We start from the raw sequence: 24069 nt of genomic DNA on the forward strand, positions 1-24069 counted from the left end.
ATCTTTTAAAACGTGACAATTTTTATTTGCAGTTTTCTTTTCTATTCTTGGATTTTTTTTTTCTTTTTTAGAATCCTATAAAAAAAATCTTTCAAAGCTTAACAATTTTTTTCTCTTACCTCATACTATTACCAAATAAAAAATAGATATCAGCTCAGAACCAAACCACTTATGACCACGAATATTTGTTCATCCCTCGTTAAAGCCAACCAAAAGCTGCTATCACTACGATGCATATAAATATTCATATAGAACAGTCACTTTTTTGTCGATTTGTTATTTTATTTTTATTGCTGTTTCATAAACAGACAAAACACACAAATATACAAACAGTCGTCTATATTTATTTAATTTCATGTATATTTTGATGATATTTATTTTTGAAAATGTTTTCACTGACATTGCCCCGTACAGAGTGCAACTTGGTATGTCTGAGTGTTAGGTATTAATAATCATCCTTTTTAACAAACAAACCTACACTAAATTGGACTAGAAACTTTTTCCTATAGACAATTATTTAACAGTTTGAATTTGAAACTCAATTTAAATAGACTCGTATTCGGGCCCAACGAAACATTTTGTGTCAAAAGCTCCTTGTCTCAATTAACGCCAATGCACTAAAATATGAACTGAAATCCAATTATTTTTCATAATTTGCATAACAATATCGAGGAATTTTGTTCCTTTGAGTGTTTTGACAAGAGAGAAACGGGAACTTTCGAAGAAACGAGACATTTTTGATGTGTTTCTTCAATTACCTCCTTAGCAAGCTATGGTTGCATGATGTAACGACATTCAGTGTTACGTAGAATGACATGACATTTAATTATTCGAGCAATCAAAAAAAAAAAAATTGGATCAAATTTCTGACCATGATTGTTATTTTGGGAACACGCGCTACTAGAAAACTTTCAATAGTCAGAAAAGTGATTCAAAAAAAGGATTTTTAAGCATAGAATAGGATGAAATGGTGGACAATAGTGTTCGAAAATTGTAATATCATAAATGACAATAACAATAAAAAGAGAAAGAGGAAACAAAAGGGCGTCAGATTTAGAATCAATGACAATTACTATAACGAAAATGGTGACGTACTTTTGTAACAAAACCTATTAAAAAAATATTAAGTGTCACAATTAGAGAAAAAAAAATTCGAATATGGTGTTAATTTTACATCTTTTGTCATTGTTTTTTCCCTATTCAGATAATCCGAATTATTTTAACACATCAAAGTCGGACTACGACAGCAAAGCATCGCCCGAAAATAGCGGCAGTTCAAAGGGATTTTTCCTGTTTCGGCGCAAAAGTTCGGCGACATCAAAGCAGAACGCGGGCAACAAAAATGGCGCTACTTTGGAGAGGGAGGTGAAAAATGGCGCGACAGCAAGTGTTAAGCCGAAGCACAAAGGAAGTTTTCGGTCGTTGTTGCGTTCGAAAAGTGGAAGTTCACATACAATGGTGAGTTTTTTAGAAAAATTTTGACAGCTGTCAAATTTTGATGAAATTTGAATTTTGAGGTTAATTTGTTTCATTTTTAATGAAAAACTGTCATTTTAACCTTAAAATTGCTTAGAATTTGAATTTTTTTAAGAAAAAGTGACATCTGTCAAATTTGTATTAATTTTAAAATTTCATTTAGTTTGACAGGTGTCAAAATTTTTAAATTATTAGCCATTTTAATGTTCTTTTACTCAAAAATTGATTAAAATTTTTTTAAATATTTTACATTTGTCAAATAAAAGAATAAATTTTGACAGCTGTCAAATATTTAAAACAAATATTTTTTTATTTAATATAAAGGATATTTTAGCTTTAAGAATGTAAAAAAAATATCATATATTTGACAGCTGTCATTCATCAAAATTTTTCAAATTTGTCAAATGTCAAAGTTTAAAAAAAAAATTATGACAGATGTCAAATATTTTACAAAATTTCAATTATTTTACATTAAAAGATTATTTTAACTTTAAAAATTTGATAAAAAATATGAAATTTAATCAAAAAATTTTATATCTGTCAAATTAGTCTATTTTTGACAGGTGTCAAAATTTTTATAAAATTTCAATTTTTTAATGACTTTTAAAATATTTTTTCTGACTTTTGATTAAAAATGATTCTCATGAATCTCAAAAAGCTGAAAATTCAAATTTTACCAAAAATTTTGACACCTGTCAAATTTTTAACTGTCAAAATTTATTAAAATTTTAACTTACCTTAAACAAAAATTAATTTTTTCCTTGATAAATTTTCCAGAGTGGCAACTTTAGTCGTTCTTCCACGGATGAAGTCGATTATGCCTCTCCTTCCATCACATTCGGCGGCACTCTTGGTCGCTACCGTTCTCGTCTCAATTCCTACAACGACAGCCAATTCGCCGATAACGACGATGTCTTTGTCTCGCCGCCCCAACAGAAATTCAGCACAACTTTGAGACCAACTTCCGCCAAAGTCGCGCAACAAAACCAAGCTGCGACCCTCGATAGTCGTCGTCACTCCATCGGATCGTTCATCGCAAAGGAAAAACCTCGTACTGGCTCCGTATCGGACCAAGTTCCGAGCATGCCGGCACCCAAACCGCCCGCTTACAATTCGACCACTGTGGGAGCTCGCTTGAAAAATCACTTCAAAATGGGTAAGTCTGATAAGATTTTTTTTTTTTTTTTTTTTTGAGAAATTATGTCAGCAGTACTTGCGAATTTATTTACGTGCTTTACGTGATTTTTTTTTGTGTCTGGCGCAATTCTCAATACCGAACGTGTACGAATGAATAAAATTCGTCTTAAATTAAAGACAATCGCATATTTCCTTGTTTTAGAGTGAATTTGTTCCACATTTTGTTTGATCAAAAGCTCTATTATTATTATGAAGTCGCCTCTTTATTGAGAGAACGAGAAAAAATATAAAAAAAAGTTTGTGTGCGGTGGCATAATGCAGAGATTATGTGCTTTATTATAAATTTGAATTTATTACGAGACGACTACTGATTAGAATAATAATAATAAAAAGGAGGCAAATTTATTGTGCAAGCGAAATCTTGTAATTTGAAATTGTGTCGTGGGAGATTTTGGTCAGTGACCTCGAGATGGAATTAAATTTTTAAACGAAAATCGTTTTATTAAAAAAATCATATATTTTATAAAAAATTAAAATATTGGATAATTAAAATAAATGAAAAAAAAAATAAATCAATTTAAAAAATTAAAATTTAATATTAAAAAAAATATTTTTAAATTTATAAAAAAAAAATATTAAATTAGGTAAATAACTTTTTAATTTTTCAATGTAAACTTTTATTATTTTTTTAAAATTAATAAATAATTTTATTTTTTTAAATAATTTTTTAAGTTTTTAATATAACTTTAATTTAATTTAATTTTTTATTTTAATTTAAATTAAAATAATTTTGAAAAACTAATTAAATTATTAAAAATATTTTTTTTAATTATTTATTTATTTATTTTAAAATTATTTTGATTAATTATTTTATTTTTCGTTTTCTGAATATTTTTTAAATAATTAATATTTTATTTAATTTAATTATTTATAAAAAATTATTAAATAATTTATCTTATTAAATTTTAAATACAAAAATATTAAACATTTTATATCAATTTTTTTTTTTAAATTTAAAATAATTTTTTTTTTTTAAATTAATTTTTTATATTTTGATCAAATTTATAATTTTTTTTAATTAAATAATTTTTAAAATAAAAAAATAAGAAATTTCATCAAAAGTGAGTCCAAAATCGACATAAATTTCACTTTCATTGATGCACTTCATTCATCGTTTACTATTAATTCCGCATTAAAACTAGAGAAAAAAAAATTCCATCGCATTCATCAAAAAAAAAACGCTCAAACCTTGCTACATGCCCACACAATAAACACACAAATTTTTTAACACATGCATTTATTTATTGCCACACAATAAATAATTACTTTATGAAATTCCGAATGCGAGTTTGTTCGGTTGTTTGATGAATGACCAAAATAAATCTAATTTAATATTTATTTAACGATTTTCTGAATGAAATGCACAAAACAACACGCTTAATGGCATTCCTAAGAGAAACTTCCCCAATATTTACACGAAATGTTAACAAATGCCTCGTTTCGAGTGTCGAAAGTGCAATAAATGGCTTAGTTAACATGTGCGCAAAATTGCAACGACAAACAACGCGATCATCAAGCAAAACACATAAAATTGTAATAAATAGCATAAAAAATCGAATGAAAACGAAAATAAAAGGGAAATAGCGCGAATGGATTAAGATTCTATTTGCATGGCGCCGATCGCTTATTTATTATTTTTTTTTTTGCTTCTTCGTTCAATTTTTAAAAGTGTGATATGAATTATCAATCTATTTAATTTTTTTCGATTTGTTTATTGTAAAATTTAAGTCGGTTGAATTGTTAATATGGGACAAAATTGACAACTTCACGGAATTTATGTAGGTCTCGGGGAACAAAAATAAAAAAAATAAAGGAAATTTAGTGTGAATTTTAAATTTTTAACCGACAAAAAAGCAATAAAATAGGTTTTACAGCGAGTCCGTTTTATGTTTAAATTATGCAGTTTTTTTTAACGTGTGACAAATTTGTTTTTTGTTTTTAATTTTTTATAGAACTTTATTTTGTGAAATTCTTTGAAAAATATTTAATTTATTTTTTTATTATTTTTTTAAATAATATTTTAAATATTAATTATTTTTTTTAAGTCTAATATTTTAATTTATTTATAAAAAAATTAAGTAATTGATTTTTATTTTAAATTTTTTAAAACATAAAAAATAAATAAAAAATATTTATTTTAAGTTTTTTAATTTTAATATTCAAAATTATTTTTAATTAAATAATTTCAAATAATCGAATTACAAAAAATAATTAATTTTTAAATTTAATAAAAAGTTAACAAAATATATTAATATTATGTAAAATAAAAAAATATACTCCAATAATAAAAGTTTTAAAATAAATATTTTACAGATAAATTTTTTAAAAATATAATAAAAAAAAAAAAATAAAATTAAATTAATATTAAATGATTATTAAATTTTTAAATATAAAATTTTTTTAAATTAATTTTTAAAAAATTATTTTTTTTAAATTTTAAATTAATTTTTATTATTATTTAATAATTTAATTAAATTTTATTTATTTATTTTTTTTTTATTTTAAATTATTTTAAATTTTCTTGATTTTTCATCAAAATTTAACGATTTTTTTAAATAAAAATATTCATAATTTTCTTTTTAATATAAATTTATTTTTTTTAATAAAGCAAAAAAATATAATAGAAATTTATTATTAAATAAATTATTTTAATTTTTTTTTTAAATAATTAATAAATTTTAATTTTATAATTAAATTATTTTTTTATAAAAATTTTAGCTTCTTCTGATTTTTCATCAAAATTTAACGAAATTTTTTAAAATAAAACACACGCCAAAAATTATTAAATTTAATTTCTCAAATTTATTCCATAAACAATAACTACACAACATTATCACTGAATAATACTTTTTATTGACTCCCAACTAAAATTTATCGAACGCTTCACGCATATTTTTATTATTATGTTTATCCGCATAAAATAGATAATAATGGGCACCACTGTTCAAAATGTTGTTAATGTAAACTATAGCGATAAAAATTTCATCGATCTCGATTGTTTCGTTCGAAAACCCTCTCACATAAAGTAACTTTGTGTAAGTTTGTGTAAATGATAAATCCAAAGCAGCAAAATTTTCTGAGAATTGTTATGCATTTGTATCACGTCCTATAATGTGTTTCCTTTTGGCCATAGAACATCCAAAACATTAATATTTTTATCATAACGCACGCTTCTCTTCGTCTTGGCGAGAGAGCTTCTGTATTCACATCGCCCAACGACGAACGACGGACGACGTCGAATGACGACGTAAATGGATCTTTCAGATGTGCGTTTTATTGTTTATTGCTATATTATTTCCTTTTCTTTTCCTATTTTATATTTTATTTTATTTTTATTATTCGTTTTATCAGCCATCATTCGTTTTGTTGGCACATAAAAGACACATTTTGATTTTTTTTTTCGAATTTAAATTCAATATTCAACGTGCGAGCCCTTCCATTTTTGATTCTTATCTGCAATTATTTAACTATTTTTGTATATATTTAATGTTGGTTTGGATGTGATTTGTTTTTAATTTATCCATTTGTTGAATAAATGAGGGATTGAGTGATTATTGGATGGAGAGAAAAGGTGAGAGGTTCAGGGGCGGGGGTTACAAGGGGCTCAGTTTTTTCTAAAAATTGTTTTTTCTGATTTAATTTTAGAGTTTCAGAAAGGTTTTTAAACTGAAACAGCTTTTTTAAATAAAATTTTGAATTTAAAAAGGATTTTTTTTTATTTTTATATAAAATTTTTTAAAATTCCCCCAAAAAATTTTAAGGGGAGGGTCTTAAAAAATTTTTTTTAAAGTCAATTTCAAAATTTTAAAGTTTTTGTAAGGAATTTTGTCCTTTTGAGCACTTTTTTCTTTAAAGATCTGATTTTTCTAATGATTCTAATGTATTTCTTTACCTTCCCTCCCTCCCCCTTAAAGGATTTTGATTTTTTTAAAAAAATTTTTTTTTTATTAATTAACGTTTCTAAAAAGAAAATTTGATGTTAAGATATTACTTTTTCTCGAAAAATCATGAATTCTAACCTAAATTTTGAAATTAAAGAGAAAGTTTTTAAATTTTGAGTTAAGAAAAAGTTTTTCGCCCCCTCCCCTCAAAAAAATCGACTTTTCTTAGAATTTTTTTTTATGTTAAAAATTCAAAACAGAAAATTTAATTTAAGCTCAACCTCCTTTTTTTAAATAAAAAATTTATGGAAAAAAAATAGATGAGGAGAAATTTTGAGTTTAGACAAGATTTCGCCCCCTCCCCCTTAAAAAATTTTTTTTACGATTCAAGATTTTTTTAGCAATTTTTTATAAATTTTCAGTTAAAAAAATGTAAATTAACTCTTTTAAATGAAGATTTTCAACTTTTTTCATTGAATTTTGATCTAAAAAAAATTATTTTTAAATTTTAGACTAAACAGTTAAAAATGATTACCCCTACCCCCGCCCCTGATTTTACAAAACTCAAAATAATGAATGAAATTTTAATTGTTCACTTGTGTTCGTGTTCGTACCTATACAGAAATTTCATTCATAAATGGGTGATTTATATAATTTCTATTGAAAGCCTTATCCATCTAGTCTCCAATCGTCTCATGTGTGTGTGTTTATGTGTAGAATATTCTTCAAACGCGTTGTTTTGTTTAATTGATATGCATTTACTGCCACACAACACTCACGTCCACTGCCGAGTCGACTTCGAGAAAGGAAAACGAGCGAATAAAACAAAAACAAAGATTCACCAAATGAAGCGCCATTTTTTTTGTCATTTGAAGAGTGTCACTTGTCGCGAATTGATGTGTTGTTGAAGGACTTACGTAACCGACGCGCATCTCGTTAAATCAACGGTAATAAATTAATTATCGTGTCTCGGCAATTTGGAGCAATTTAAATAAATATATTCATAGAACGGCGAGCGGCGAGATAAACTCCGATGATAAAATATTCATTGAGACACGCAACAGAAGTGAATCCATTTGTGGTTTTGTACAAAATTGTTGAAATTTTGTTAATTTTGCGGTTGTAAAGTTATTAATTATTTATACGGAAAAGCGATGTTTGTAATTCAGAGACAATAATTCCGCAATAATTCTAGTGCAGTGTTATAAATAGAAATAAACGAGAAAAATGATAATTACAGGTATGGAAAATTTTTTTGAATTATTTATTTAAAAGTGAAAAGTGTTGCAAGAATTTTTTTTCACAAAAAAAAAATAATAATTTAAAAAATTAAATTAAACAAAAAAATAAATAAATAAAAATAAACTGAGTTGTAAACAAAAAGTTTTCTTTTGATTTTCCTGTTAAAAAATTTTTTAATGAAGATTAATTTCAATTTTTAAAACTTCAATAGAGGAAAAAAATCAAAAACGATTTATTTTAATTTTTTTCAAACGATTTTTTTTTTTTTTTTTTGAAAGAATTGATTTAATGTTAAGAGGGTGTTAAGTGATGAAACAAAGTGCATCCAATTTCCGGCATTAATGGTCAAAATGTTTCGGAAATTAAATGATTGATGAATGTTTTTGAGTTGTCGATCAAAAAAAAAAATGATTCTATTTTTTCATTGATCATTGAAAATTTTTGGCCTGAAAAATTTTAATAAATAATCTTTAACATATTTTAATTAATTAAAAATAAAAATAAAATTTATTTTAAAAAATTTTTAAATAAATTTTGCAAAAAAAAAAAATAAAAAAAAAATATTCAAAAGGAAGTTTTTGTATTGAAATTTAAATTTTTTGTAATTTAAAAAAAGATAATTAATTTTAAATTATTTTTTTTAAATTTAATTATGATTTTAATTCTTAATCAAATTTATTTTAATAAACTCGTTTTTAATTAATTTTTATTTATTTAATTTTATTATTTTTAACTTTTTAATTCATTTTTTATTAAAAATAAAATTATATTATTTAAAAATTTAATATCTTATCTAAAAAATTTATTATTTTTTATTTTTTTTATTTATTTTTTTTATTTTATTTTTTTTATTTAAAAATTATAAAATTAATATTTATGATAATTTTATCAATTCTGAGGTAGAAAATAATTTTTTTATGTAAAACTATTATTTTCTACCTCAGAATTGATAAAATTCTCATAAATAAATAGTTTTATAATTTTTTAAATAAATAAATCATAAATAAAATAAGTAAAAAATAATAAAATAATTTAAATAAGATAAAAAATTTTTAAATAATATACAATTTTAAATAATAATAATATTCGATTAAGTTTTTTTTGATTTAAAGAAACTAAAAACATTCACAAAATATCAAACCTGCTTAAAAAATCCTAAAATAACCAAAAAACATTTAAAGGATATTAAATTACTACCAAAACAAAGCTTGAATTTGTGTAGAAAAGTAAACAACACGTGCTTCAAACGGAAGTCCTCGATAAAATTTTAGCTTAGTAATATTCGGTTTCTATTCAAAAACACATTTTGTGTCAGTTTTTTGATATAATCTTAGCTCAAAGCTAAGGTAACAAACGATTTTCACACTAAAAAACAAACTCCTGCTGTTTTCCCCAATTCTAGAAAACTAACAAAAAATAAGTTGTCATCATCTATTCTATTTCTTTACATTTGTCAAACAAATTTCCTTTTTCCATTCCACGCTCTATTTTATTAATGTAATTTTGTGTTGGGGAAAATGTTTCATGTCTCTGTTACCTAAATACTCGACATGACACCGAAAAACAACAATAAAACAAATAATAGGCGAAAGGAACGATTTGTCACCTTTTTCCGACTAAAAAGCAGTGACGATGATAAAAGAAAACCTTGACTTGAAGAAAGAAAGAAAGAATGAAAAATTAATGATTTTTTTTTTGTAGATAAACAGATGTTTTGTTAATGTTAATGTTTATTGCCGTGTTGGAAAATTTTTATTTGGGAAATTATTTTTTTACGAATTTTTTTACGATCATTACGAAATAAAAATTTGAAACCGTTTCCGGGTGAATTTTTACAACATTTAATGGTGATATTTGATCTATTTTGATTTTTTTTTTGGGTAACCAAAGGAATGAAAATATATCTAAGGTCAGGATTTTTATATTTATGTCCCATAAATAGTAATTAATATTTTTTTAATTTTTTTTTTAAATTTATTCATTTTTATTTTACAAAAATTTTTAAATACTTTTCTTAAAAATTAAAAAAAAAATTATTAATTTTAATTAAATTTAAAAGTAATTTTTTTAATTAAAAAAATTATTGAACTTTAATTAATTTTATTTAAACTCAAATTAATTTAAAATAAATTTTCAAAATTAAAAAAAATATAAATAATTATTTTAAAATAATAAAAAAATTGCATTTTAATTTATTTAATTTAAAAATCAAATTAATTTAAAATAAATAAAAATAAAAAAAATATTAATAATTATTTTTAAATAATTTTAAATTTTAATTAATTTAATTTAAAATAATTTTTTTACTCAATTTAAATTAAATCCAATAATTTGAAAAAATTATTATTTATTTAAAAATTAAAATAAAATAATTAAATAAATTTAAAAAAAATAAATTTTAGAAGAATATTAATTTTAAATAATTTTTAAAATTTTTTCAGTCTTCTTAGCTACCAAAATTATTCCATAAAGGTACTTGTCAACTAAAAAATCCACTTTCATTTATAAAAATATCCATTAATAATCATAATAATAACTCATTTATCACAAATTATGAACATTATCAATTCAAATATCGCATCGCGTACATGAAAACCGAATTGTGTGAACAGAATTATGCAACAAATAAACAAAATTTCGACTGCAGCTCCTGTGTGTCGTCAGCACATTCATATTAATAACAACGACAACACACAATAATGATGGTAATCAACGCGGTACATAATCATAATCCAATCCACGCTTCGTTGTCTGGTTTCAAGAATTTATTTCGTTAAACGTATTGTCTGGAACGAAATTTATGATTCAATATTTTTATGAAATTTTTTTTAGGCAAACCGAAAATTCAATGCATATCGCGTTTTGACAACGTAAAAAACATTTAAATCATAAATAAAAACTAAATAAAGGCATTTGTTGGGAAGATTTGGTAGCAGATTGAGGTGTGTGCGTTTTGGATGTGATTGAATGTTGAAGTTGTGTCGATGATGCGCTGTCGATGATAAGAAACCATAAATTTTCACATGTGACCAAAAGTTTTGAACGCCCAAAAGATGACAAATGGCATCAAAGTTATGTCGGAGCGAGGTGAAATATCGCTAAATTATTCAAATTTGGGTCAATTTTTAAACCATCTGGTATTTTTTTCTACTTTTTTATTGATTTGTAGAAGAAAAATAGCAGAAGCGGGAGATGCGTCATTAATTTTTATGACGATTTGAGGTTATTGTCTCTTAAATTGGGGATGAAATTCGCATTATGGATAATTTAATGAGAAAAAAATTTTTAATTTTCTTTTAAAAAATTTTAATATTTTAAATTATTTAAAAATTTATTATTTTTTCTTTATAAAAATTGAATTAAATTAAATAAATATTTAAAATTTATTAATTAATTTAATTTAATAAATCATAAAATTTCTAACAAAAAATAATAAATTTAAAAAATTTTGAAATAAGTAATATATTTTTTAAAATAAATTTTAAGGTTGCGTAAAAAATTTAATGTTATTTATTTTATTTTGTAATTTTTTTTTATTAAATATTTTTTAATTAAAAATCAACAATTCTATTAATTCAATTAATTTAATTAAATTTTAATTAAATTTTAAAATTAAATTAAAATAAATAAAAATTTAAAAAATATAAAATAATTTTAATTAATTTTTAAAAAAAAATAATTAAAAATTTAATTAAAAAAATTAAATTTTAAAAAAATAATAAAAATTTTAAAATAAAAAATTAAATTAAAAAATTATTTAAATAATTTAAAATTTATTTATTATTTAATTTTATTTAAAAAAAATTAAAATTTCTAACAAAAAAAATTTTATAGAACTAAAAGTTTTGCAGTAATATTTTTAAAAATAAATTTGCGTAAATTTTGAGGTTCCATAAAAAAGTATTAATGATTTATTTATTTATTTTAATGAAATTAGAAATTTATTTTAATTTCGAAATTTTTTAAAAATAATTTTAATTAAAATTAACAATTTTAAATTGAATTAAATTTTAAATGAAAATAAATAAAAAAAAAAAATTTTTAAATTTAAAAAATAAATTTGTATTTTTAAAAGTTTTAATAAAATTAAATAAAATATTTTTTTTATTAAAAAATATTTGTTTTTTTTTTTTAATTTTATTTTAAATTAAAATAAACAAAAAAAATAAATTTAAAAAAAATTAAATTATTATTATTTAATAAAAAAAATTAAAATTAAATAGAATAAAAAAAATTTAATAAAAACTTAAAATTGTCAAAATTTAAACTGACAAAAAAAAATTTTTTTAAATAAACTTACTCGAACATAATAAAGACAGAGACCATAAATAATAAATAATATTCTCCTGTAGGAATATTAAACAATGCAATTTCACAAAAAAATAATCAGTAGTCGTCTGACGTAAAAAAAATTCGGGACACACAAAAAAATGTCTGCGAATTTTTTTAATTTTTTTTTTCGTTGACAAAGTGTGAGAAATAATTCTAAGAATTCAAAAAAAAAAGTCGTTAAAGGAGTTGCTAATTTTTCCATAATTTAAGCCGTCTTTGATCGAAAATTTTTGCACAAGTTCCAGTTTAATGAGTTTGACACTCCCATACTTCCTATGCAGCAGCAGCAAAAAAAAAAATAGCGCGAATTGTCACAGCATGCAAAAATGATATATTTACAAACATTAACTTTAATATCTCTTTAATGTTCACAAACATTTTGAATTAGTGCATACTTCACACCCCATTAGCACCGTGCTGACAAATTATTATTACAGCATCGCAGCTTCGAGAGTGTCGAGAACGGAACATGAGTGATTGGATTACGTTACATCTCGACGAAGGCGGCGGCGGCGGCATCGTGTGTTTGTGATGGACAACATTTGCTCCTGCTTGTCTGTTTTGCATGTTTTAATGCAATTTGTCGTGATGTGTGACACGAAGTAAGTGAGAAAAGGGAATAAATTACGACAGCTGTTATCTCGTGTCATTCCGAGCCAAAATTCATGTGCGAGGTCATGTTCTTGGGTGTTGCTGCGTAATTAATTGTGATGCCCTAAATTTTGATGAAAAGCGGTGTGATTGACACTAATCATGCGGGTCAATTAATATTTTAGAAAGACTCGCACCGGAAGATCTTCTTCTTTTTTTGGGCAAACGACAATTTTGTTTATTGTTTTAAAGTTTATCGAATATCAGCAGCTGAACTATTGTTTTATTAACGCGCGTGTTTAATGTTTATTTATTTGTTTAAATTTTTTTAAATAATAAATCTCCTTACTTCCTTTTATGGCGCAGCACATGTCACAAGGGACTGGCAAGCAGGTTAATGACTTTTTGCTGTATTTTTTCGTTATTTATGACTTGGAGGTGTTTAAAATTTTTAATAATGAAAAGAGATTTTTATTTAAAAAATTCTCTGAAAAATTACTAATATTCAAAAAAAAAAATTAAAATTATTTAATTAATATATTTTTCAAAAATTTTGTAAAATTTTTTTTTTTATTTTTTCAATTTTTTTTATAAAGTAAAAAAATTAAAAATTAAATAAATATTTATTTAATTTAAAATAAATAATAATTTAATTAAAAAATAATTTAATTAAAAAATAATTAAAATTAAAAATAAATAATAAATTAATAAATAAATAAATAATAAGATTAAATATATAATATTAAATAAAATAAAAATCTCATTTAAAATTTTTAAAACACTTGCTCATTGAAAGTCACATGAAATGTTCATTGCCTATCCAAACACTCACAGGGGTTAAAATTTTAGTAACTCATATGAATTCAAATTAACGAAAATTAAAATAACCGTTAAGAAACTTGTCAAAAAAAATAATAATAAATTTTTAGAGTACTTTGACCTGTTTCTATATAAACAACAGTATTAGACCAGTAGTGAAAAAGAATCGTATAAACAGATCATTTTGTGCGTTTAATTAATTATATACAAAAACTGGTCATAAATTTAGGCATCAAAAAAACCGGAGATGCCAAAGTAGTGAGAGATCATTCAATAAAATCACAATGATTAATCTGGAATAAAATAATTAATTTGGATTGAGAATGATGCAATTAATTTGAGAAAATTAATGAATCAGGAAGAAATTTTTAAGAAGATTTTTGTTTTCGGTTATTTTAATATTATTAAATTATGAATAAAAATTAATTGAAAGAAATTAGATTCTTCATTTTTTAATACAATACTTAATAATTTTAAAAAATTAAATTTAAGTCAATTTTATATTTTATAAATTTTTAAAATAAATTTAAATTGCTCAAAATTTCAATTTAACTATTTTAAAAATTTTTTGAAATTTTTAATCGAATTAATTTACATGAAACGGCTTAAGTTACATACAAAATTTTATAAACTTTTAAAGGGACTCTACAAAGGCACAGATTTTAACAAAGAAAGAGATCACAATGAATAGACTATTTAACACTTATTATGAAGTAAATATCACAGTATCGCTTCCAGTCCTTGACGGGACATGGCCAAAAGGCATTTTGTGGAGACGTCATCATTTGTAACATGAAAAGAAACATATTTAAATAATTATTTTCGTCTTTTGAAAAAATATGAATTTCTTATAAAATAAAATAATTAAAGTAAAAAATTAAAATTTAATAAATTAATTAAAAATTAATTAAATAATAAATAAAATTAATAAATAAATAATTATAATAAGAATTTAAAAAATAATTAATTTTAACAATTTTAATTAATTAGTATTAATTAAAGTTTAATTAATACTAATTAAATGAAATTGTTAAAATTAATTATTTTTTAAATTTTTATTATAATTATTTATTTATTATTTAATTAATTTTTTGAATTTGATTTTTTTTTAATTATTTTATTTTATAAGAAATTCATATTTTGTCAAAGGACGAAAATTATTTATTTATTAAATTAAATTATTTAAATTTAATAATTTATTTATTAATTTTATTTATCATTTAATTAATTTTTTATTTTATTTTTATTAATTAGAATTAATTTAAAAAAAATTGAATTAAAAAAAAATGAAAAATTCAAATTTTACTCTAAAAAAATATTTTAAAAATTAGTTAAAAAACATTTTAAAAAAATCATAAACTTACAACATCCGACTCCCCTTGTCTCCGCGCATTTCATTTCATCATCACTCCAGCATCTACGATATCCATAAATTTCTGAAAAAAAAAACATAAACTTTAAACTAATCTAATAAACTTTAACTTTAACTGTCTGCATCTCGAGAGAAAGAGAGACATTTTTATTATCTGCCTCACATTTTTTTTTATGATTTAAAAACATATTATTATTATTTCAACATTAACACTCCGAAATTTATTTTTTTTTTGCAACATATTGTTTATTATTATTGCCGCTACTGTTCACACTCTGTTCTATCTCTTTTTTTCGTACAAAGACACACAAAGACCACATGTTACACACATTTCCTCGTTTTTTCGTCTCTACTCCTTTTTTTCCACAAGATTTGCGTAACGAGCTTACTCACATTTTTTTTCATGAATGAATTTACAAAAACGCACACAATCACACATGAGCTGAGCACGGAACATGTGTGTTTATTCTTTGCTGCTCGAGCTTGTTATTAATTCCAATATAAACTAATAAATTCTTAGTTTAGTTGGAATTGAGTCGTCGTGCGGGCAGTTTAACACGTCTTAGTGTGAAATTAATTTTTTTGAATTAAAAAAATTAAAAAAAAAATGCAAATTTTTTAATTGTTTAGAAATAAAAAATAGAATTTCACAAACCTTATCTGCCGGTTGTCGGTTTTGATTATGACTTGTGATAGCAAAAAAAAAAAAACAATAAATAATTGTGCTTCATAAATAGCCAAAGAGGAAGTTGTGCCATTTAAGGAGCATCTATTGTATAATTGTTATTGATTAAATAAAATATTTATTTATAAATAACGGTCGGAATGCAGATTTTCTGTATATTGCACGGCAAAGACAGGAACTTGCTATAAAAAATTTTATTTTATTTCATAAACACGAAAAGTCGTAAAAGAGAGAAAAATGTTTGAAATTGAGACAAAAAAAACGGAAGTAAATCATTTATATTGCGAGATTTTTTGATTCATCAATCATGAACTTTTTCTTATCAAATTATTTTTATTTTGTGTTTTTTTTTTGAGCGGCAATTATTAGGAATTATTAGTAAGACAGTGATCGGGTTAATTATTATTGTGTTATGAATTTATTGGTTGATTATGATGATTATTTTTATCAAGTGATTTATTTTTAAATAAATTATTATTGGAATTTTAATTTTTAATGAATTTATCAAAAAATAACTTTTAAATTTAAATTTATTTAATTTTTAATTTTGAAAAAAATACTTAAATTTTTAAAAGCAATATAACAATATATAAAAAATATGGTTTAATTAAATTTTTAATTAAAAATAATTTAAGCTTTATTTTTTTTAAAATCTTATCTTATCTTTAGTTTTAAGTTAAAACAAAATTAATTTTTATTAATTAATAAATATTTTTTTAATTAATTATTATTTTTTAAAAATTGATTAATTAATAAATTTTTAATTTTTTTTACCTTTATGAAAGTCTGACAGGTGTCAAAAAATTATTGGAAAATTTTTAAAATTAATTCATTTATTTGAACAAATAAAATTTAATTCATTGAATAATTTTAATTATTTTATATTTAAAAAAATAAAAATTTTTAGTATTAAATATAATTAAAAAATAAAATTTTAATGAAAAATTTGGATAACTATCTTAACTTTTACTGTTGAAATATTTAGAAATTTTTTAAAGTTCATTAAAAATTTAAATTTCTGACCATAAAAAAATAAGTAGGTATTTTAAATAAAAAAAAAATTAAATTAAAATTATTTACAATTAAATTAAAAATTAATTTAATTTTTTTAGTAAATAAAAAAAATAAATTTAAAAAAAATAAAGATTAAAAAATGTATAAAAAAGTTAAAAATTAAAAAAAAGTTCATAAAAATAAGCAAATAAGTTCAAAAATTAAAAAAAAAACTTGCTATACCTTTAAACAAAAATTAATTAATTAAAAAAAATTCATAAAAATTTGATTTTTAAATATTTAAATTAAAAATCTAAAGATAAGATAAGATATTAAAAAAATAAAACTTAAATTATTTTTAATTAAAAATTTAATTAAAATATATTTTTTATATATTGCTTTTAAAAATTTAAATATATTTTTTTTAAAATTAAAATTTTTAAATAATTTTAATAAAATTGTAGTAAAATGCAATTGACCTCTATTAGAGAAAGTTATCAATAAATAACTTAACTTTTGTTTTAAAAAAAAATTTTTAAGATTTTAATTATTTTTTTTTTACTAAAACTTATCAAAAGTAAACCATTTTCAGTTTAAAGTCTATAAAAAAATATTTTTAAAAAAAATTTGCAACTAAAAAAAACTAAAATTCTTAATGTACTTACCATAACCATCACAACATTAAATTTTTTTTACTCCCTCGTGACCCAATTAGCAATCCGTTTTTTTTTTGACAAATCAAGTCCATAAATCACTTTCAGTCCATCCGCACCGTACACTACAAACAGAAAGTAATTAATCTTAGACAACTTACAATTAAAATAAAGATTAGAGTAAACATTACAATTAAAACGATCCGCTTATCTCCTCTTTTTTTACCGCTTTTATGCGTTGATTCGTCCCTGAAATGCCATCAATTGTAAAAAAAAGAGAAATTATCACTTATTTACACGACTCGACCGTTACTTGTTTGTGTTTGTGAAATTCTATTGAGCTGTAAAAATAATAAAAATTATTAAAATTGAACAGAATGAACAAAAATCATTAAAAATGGAGACTAATGAGTGTTCTGGAGTCGATTCTAATAAAATTAATAAAAGTGACAGTGAAAGAGACGCGGAAAAAATGTCACTTGAAGAGACAACAGATGTTCCTTCATGTAAGAATCGACTTTTTGGATGAAAAATTTAATGACTTTATTATTTATGTGCATTTTTATTAATGCTTAACCCTTGACGCGCGATGAGAACTTGATGATTAAGAAATTTGTTTTAATTAACGCACTTCTTTTGTTTGTATCTTTGCAGGCGATTCACAAGTTTCCACAGGAACGGATGATATTTTGGTCGTTACAGCACGTCAAAGTGAGCCGGGCATCCTTTGGGTGAACTATTTGAAGACTTGCTTTGATAAAATTACGAAACAACGAGGACGGGTGCCTTTCAAGTAAGAATTTTCTCAAAAAAAAAAAATTTTCTTAAAAATTTTATTATTAAAAAAATTTAAAAAATAAATAAATAAAAAATTAAAAAATAAATACTTTTTCAAATAAAAAAAAAAAATTAATAAAAATAAATAAAAAAATAATTTAAAAATAAAAATTTTAAAAAATAAAAAATATTTTTTTTGCAAATATTTTTGAATTTAAAATTTTAAAAAATAAATAAAAAAAAAATTAAAAAATATTTTTTTTTAAAATTATTAATTATTTTATAAAATTAAAAAAAATATTTATTTTTTAAATTTTAATTAATTTAAAAAAAAATATTTATTTTTAATTTTTTTATTTATTTATTTTATTTTTTTTATTTTTATTTTTTTTTTTTAATTTTTTATTTATTTATTTATTTATTTATTAATTAATTATTTTTTTTATATTTTTAGCTTCCTACATTTAAAAATCGACGAAGAAAATCTCACCCAAGAGTTGATCCAACGATGTTTAGCTACAAAATTACAAATTATCGTCATTTGTCCCGCTCTCATAAGTTTACCGCCGTCATTTTTGATGACTTCTCTATCAGCTCTCCTGAAGCCGGAGAAAGTTTTGGGGCTCTTACTCGACGTTACCGAAGGAAAAATGGCTGAAATTCACAAAACAAGTAAGAAATCCATAAAAATTTGCCTTTTCAAAAAAATTCTAACCTCAAAAAAATTTTTTTAGTGCTTCCCAACTACAAACAATGGCGTCGCTGCATCGTTCGTAACCAAGATCAGTCATTTGTGAGCGATTTATTGGGCATCGCGACAGATATTCTTGGCAGAGCGTTACGACAACAGCCCACAAGTACGGAAATGTTGCCATCGCCGCTCCATATCAGCACCGCAAGTTCTAATTTGAAGACGCCGACGACAGGGGGCACTGCAGACAGTTTCACAATTCTCCCGCGCAAAGTTAAAATCGGTCAAAATAAAGTTGTAGTGTTGCTAAATGACCCGCTAACGAAAGACGACTGGATTAAAATCAAAATTGAGCGTACTGGGCATACGAGTGAAGTGACAAATGTCAAACGAAGGAATCCGTATGCGATTCAATTCAACATTCCCGATGCTTGTATGGAAGTTTCGTGCATGATTAATGTCCGCGTGGAGAAAAATAACCAAGATTTGGGCATGAGACCGATTAAATGCGAAAGTCGCTTGAAAGAGTTGGAACTTTTGCTCAAATTTCAGGATATGCCGATGGAGTTTATGTGCAACTCGCTTGGAATTGTCGGAAATGATCGGGACAAGTTGGATACTTACTTGATGGAATCTTTTAAGAGAAATATTCCGCCGGATTTTCATCTGTTGGCGACGCCTGCTCAAGAGCATAACAACGTTTTTAAGACTTATCGTGGAATGAGTGAGTTTTTTACGAGTTTTTCACTGAAAATATAGAAAATAATTAATTTTTTGTTAAATAGTTACCGAAGAATACCCGACAATGTTACATTTTGCCGCTAGATGGGGCTTGGAGAAGCTCTGTGTGCTGCTTTTGGAGTGTCCGGGAGGCGTAGCTGCTTGTGAGATGAAAAGTTGCAGCGGAAAAGTACCTTCTGAACTAGCAGAATTGGCGGGACATCTTAAATTGAGCACTACGATTAAAAATTTCACGGTAAATATTTTATTTTTTAATTATTTTGACAGTTAAAAAATGACAGATGTCAAAATTTCTCATGAAATATTAAGTTTATGAAGATTTTTAAAGCTTGAAATTTCTTTTTTAAACAAAAATTATTGAAAAGAGCTTTTTAGAGAAAACAAAATAGAATTCAGCTAAAATTTTGACACCTGTTAAGTGACATATGTCAAAATTTTTCAATTTTCAATGTCAATTTTCGGACAATTTTCGTACAAATTTCGAATTTTAAGCTTTAAAAATTTTAATTTCTTTTAAAAATAACTAAAATTACATGAAAATTCCTCAGATATAAATGTTTTAAAGAAATTGTGACAGCTGTCAAATTTGACTTTAACGAAAAATGTCAAAATTAGTAAAAATTTAAATTTTAGAACACTCAAAAGATTCAAAATTCATAATTTTTATTAAAAAATATTTGAAAAAAAATTGTAAATTCAAATTTTTGAAGTAAAAATGACACCTGTCATGTTTGACATTAATGAAATTTTTCAAAATTTTGTTCAAATTAAATTTTGAATTATTGAAGAAGAAAATAGAATAATTTAAATGCTGAATACAAAATATCACAAAATTTGTTTTATATCTTTTAAAATTTTATATTTAACAAAATTTGACAGCTGTCATTTTTGACATGTATGATAAATGTTAAATTTTTTGATAACATTTCATTTTTTAACAATTTTTAAATCGAAAAATAATATTTTTTCTCTAAATTTGACTCAAAAAATTTAAAAAAATTTAGTTTTTGGTAAAATTTTGACATTTGTCATATTTTAACTGTCAAATTTATGTCTCAAAATTGAATGAAAATCCTTTAAAAAATCAAAATCTAATAAAACTTTTAACTTTTCCAGCAAATGAACGAATTCTCAACCGTTTATCAGTACTTCAAAGGCATCAGCGAAACCAACCCAAACATGATCGCCATCGAAACCAAGGAAAAACCCGAAATCCCCGAAAAACCCGCTTCAGAACCCTCAGAAGACCCCGAACCAACTCTCAAAGTCCCTCAAGCCGAAGGATATCTCGTCATGAGTGGCAGCGCCAGCGGAAGTGACGTCACAGATTCCGCCGTAAACGCCGTGAGCAACTTAAACTACCTAAACGTCGCCGACGAAGAAGTAGCTGCCGCTAGTTTAATCGAACTCGGCGAAATGGCAAAACCCGTAGAACAGGAAGTCATGACAAACGAACTGAAAATCACTGAACCAGTTTACTTCGAATCACAAGAAGTCAACCAAAAGTCGTCGGATGTCCTAAGTCAGGAATGCACAAACACCTTGGATAACTTAACGTCTCTCAACTCGTCACTGGATTCAGGTTCCGATTACCAAAATGACTCAATTATCTCGGTCAAGAGTTCTCCCGGCAAAACTTTGACAGTTCACGAACCGGAAATGAACAACAGCGCCACTATCGGCGATTTCGGGGACTATTTGACGCATCCATCGAACATTCCAGTGGATGAAACGACGCCGAATAACAGCCCAAAGCTAGTTCAAAGTCGCAGTTTGCCTCTCCGGAGTCAGCTGAAGTTGAGTCTCCCACCGAATGCGACAAATTTGTTGAGTGAATCGCAAAATTCTCTGGTTTCGCCAACGACGCAGCTTCAAAGAAGCAAAACTAACCCATTTTTGGAAGAAGCGTCTCACGTGAAAATGTCTTTTAAGAAAAAAGATGAAGATACGAGAAGTAAGGCAAGCACCCTAAAACGTCAGGGCAGCGATTTATCGAAGAAAAGTGTCGACGATGAATTGTTAGAAATCATAAATGACTTTAAAAATAACGTTTTTACGATACAAGAAGTCGAACAACTTGTCGCCACGTGGAAACAAAGAAACGACGTTCAACAAAGTGTCACCGAACGCCACGAACAACTGCAAAAAATGCGGGAAGAATACGATCGGATTCAGCGTGAGATGAAAGATAAGCTTAAAAGACCGACGCCCTTTGAACGTGTCAAAAAACTCTTTTCCCGCAGCAAAACTCCGTCAAAAGACACGCCCTCTACTGCCACAACGCCATCTGTTGACGAGATCAAATTTTCCCTCGTAAACCAGCAAAATCATCGTCCGATCAGCAGTTTGAGTCTCCATAGCGTTTCAAGTTCCTCTTCGGGTCGCATGAGTACCGGAAGTGCTTGCAGCAGCCTCGGCGACAGCGGAACTCATTCCGATAACGAAACACGAAGAAATCTCTTTGGCTCGTGTCGCGTCGGAAATGCCGGAAGTTTGATGGAAAATTATTTGATTCCGCCAACGCCGCGTCCTTTGCAGAATTTAACTCAAGCCCAACAGCAACAGGAAATGATGCGCCAAGCGGCGGAACATTATATCTTATTCCCCTCGAATATTCCTTACACGCCATCTGTTGACCAGAGTCACGTATCAAACGCGGATTACATCAATTATCCCACTTTAAAGACGATTGTCGAGCAAAAAGAAACGGAAATTCCGGTGTCTGTGCAAACTATTCAACTACAAAAGACTGAACATAACTTTTCGAGTCTCCCCACGTATTTGAACTCGGCATGCGTTAATGAAGCGAACAGCGTTTCGAGTAGTTTCAAACCAAATAGCCCGGCAGTTACGGTTCATACGATAAACACGCAGTACACGGACAACAAAAAAACCGAACAAATTTTGAATGAACTGAAATTCAATGAAATTTGTAAGAGCATTGAGGATCTGACGAGAAGCCCGGGAAGTAGTGAAGCGTCGAATAGTACCGTGCAAAGCCCGCAACACACGACTGTCCATCACGATTATATGAATGTCAGGATTTAAAGACAAAAAAGCTCTCTAAATATTTTTTCTATAAAATTTGGAGTTCTAAAATTTATTTAAAAAAATTAAAATTCTCTATGAGAACTGATTTTTTCCTGAAAAAAAAAATTAAAAAAATTATTTAAAATTATAAAAAAAATAATTTAATAAAAAATATCAAGAGAAGCAACGAAAAAACAATAAAATAAAAAATATTTATTAATAAAATAGGTACTCGTATATTCTATTGGTTGCTCGTTCTTGCAGCAATCAGTATTAATACAGCTTATAACCAAATAATTTTATAGGACTCGATTTAGATTTGTAAAAACAAAAAATAAATAAAATATTAGTATTACTTTAAAAAATATTCCGTACATAAAAATAAAGCCCAGTAAATTCTTACAATTTTCTAAATATTAAATATAAAAGTTGAAATATTTAAAAATATTATAAATTTAGCAAAATGTTAAATAATGACGATTTAATAATATAATGTATATTTTATATGTTTAATTTGTTGTCTAATATATTTTATTAATTATATTATTATTAAAAATTATTATATTATTAATTATTATGTGAAATATGTCGCCTTATTGATGATTAAATTATATAAATAAAAAATTAAGCAAATTAAATGAAATTTGTTTAAAAATATATCGAATAAAGTTAGAAATATTAAAATAAAATAAAAAATAATTGTTTTTAATTAATTAAAAAATGGCTTCAAAATATTATCTAAATATTTTTATTAAATATGTGAAGGCAAAATAAATAATTAAATTTTTTTCTAAGGTGATTATATTTGTTTAATTATTTAATAATTTTTTTTAATTTTTATATTAATTAATTTTAATATAGGTAATTAAGTGAATTTTAATTTTTTTATTACAATAATTTAAATAAAAGTAAATTAAATTTATAATTTTTAATTTTTAACAAAATTAATTTTTTCTAAAATAAATAAATAAAAGTAACTTAAAAAAACTTTAAAAATCAAATTTAGATAAAAATAATTTATTTCATATGAAATTATTTAATTTATTTTTTTTTTTATTTCAAAATTTTTTAATTTTTCAATATGGATTTTTGAAAAATAATAAATTTAAAATAAAATTAATTATATTTAAAAAAAATGAAAAAATCAATTCAGAGTGTTTTTGTTTAATTTATACAATTAAAACTTCGATTTGAGCTCAAATTTTTGATATTAAGTATATAAATTATATGCAAATTATATGCATATTATATGCATATAATATACATATAATATAGAAAAAAATAATTTTGTCCGCAGCTTAATATTTTTTTTAAATAATTAATAATAAATTTAATTGAGGTAATAAACTTTAAAATTGAAATTTAAATAAAATAATTTAGTTCACGTGATCAAAATTATTGATTACTATTTCATTTCTGTTCTTCGCGAAACTATTTTTTTTTAATTTAGAAGTTAAATTTGAAAACAATAAACTTAAAAATAAAATTATTTGAACAAAAAATATTAATTATATTTAAAAGATTTTATTTTATTTAAAAAATTAATATAAATTAATAATTTATTTAAAAAAATTTTTGTTTTTAAATTT

General features: G+C 24.0%; 1 protein-coding gene across 1 annotated transcript; it reads left to right on the top strand.

Moving 5' to 3' along the window:
• Nucleotides 1-1368: 1368 nt before the first annotated feature.
• Nucleotides 1369-22498, top strand: LOC134835222 (uncharacterized). The gene is made up of 8 exons (XM_063850092.1): nucleotides 1369-1458; nucleotides 2254-2632; nucleotides 17908-18034; nucleotides 18473-18690; nucleotides 18753-19433; nucleotides 19495-19685; nucleotides 20567-21006; nucleotides 21121-22498. The coding sequence occupies exons 1-8, from the start codon at nucleotides 1456-1458 to the stop codon at nucleotides 22496-22498; spliced, it is 3417 nt and encodes a 1138-aa protein (XP_063706162.1). The 5' UTR covers nucleotides 1369-1455.
• Nucleotides 22499-24069: the final 1571 nt, after the last annotated feature.

Source organism: Culicoides brevitarsis, chromosome 3, assembly GCF_036172545.1.
Source record: "Culicoides brevitarsis isolate CSIRO-B50_1 chromosome 3, AGI_CSIRO_Cbre_v1, whole genome shotgun sequence".
NCBI classification, from domain to species: Eukaryota; Metazoa; Arthropoda; class Insecta; order Diptera; family Ceratopogonidae; genus Culicoides; species Culicoides brevitarsis.

Excerpts from the sequence above, each read along its gene's own strand:
- LOC134835222 (XM_063850092.1), top strand. Across the intron at positions 18,691-18,752 it reads GGCTGAAATTCACAAAACAA|TGCTTCCCAACTACAAACAA; the intron begins GTAAGAAATCCA and ends AAATTTTTTTAG. Across the intron at positions 19,686-20,566 it reads CTACGATTAAAAATTTCACG|CAAATGAACGAATTCTCAAC; the intron begins GTAAATATTTTA and ends TAACTTTTCCAG.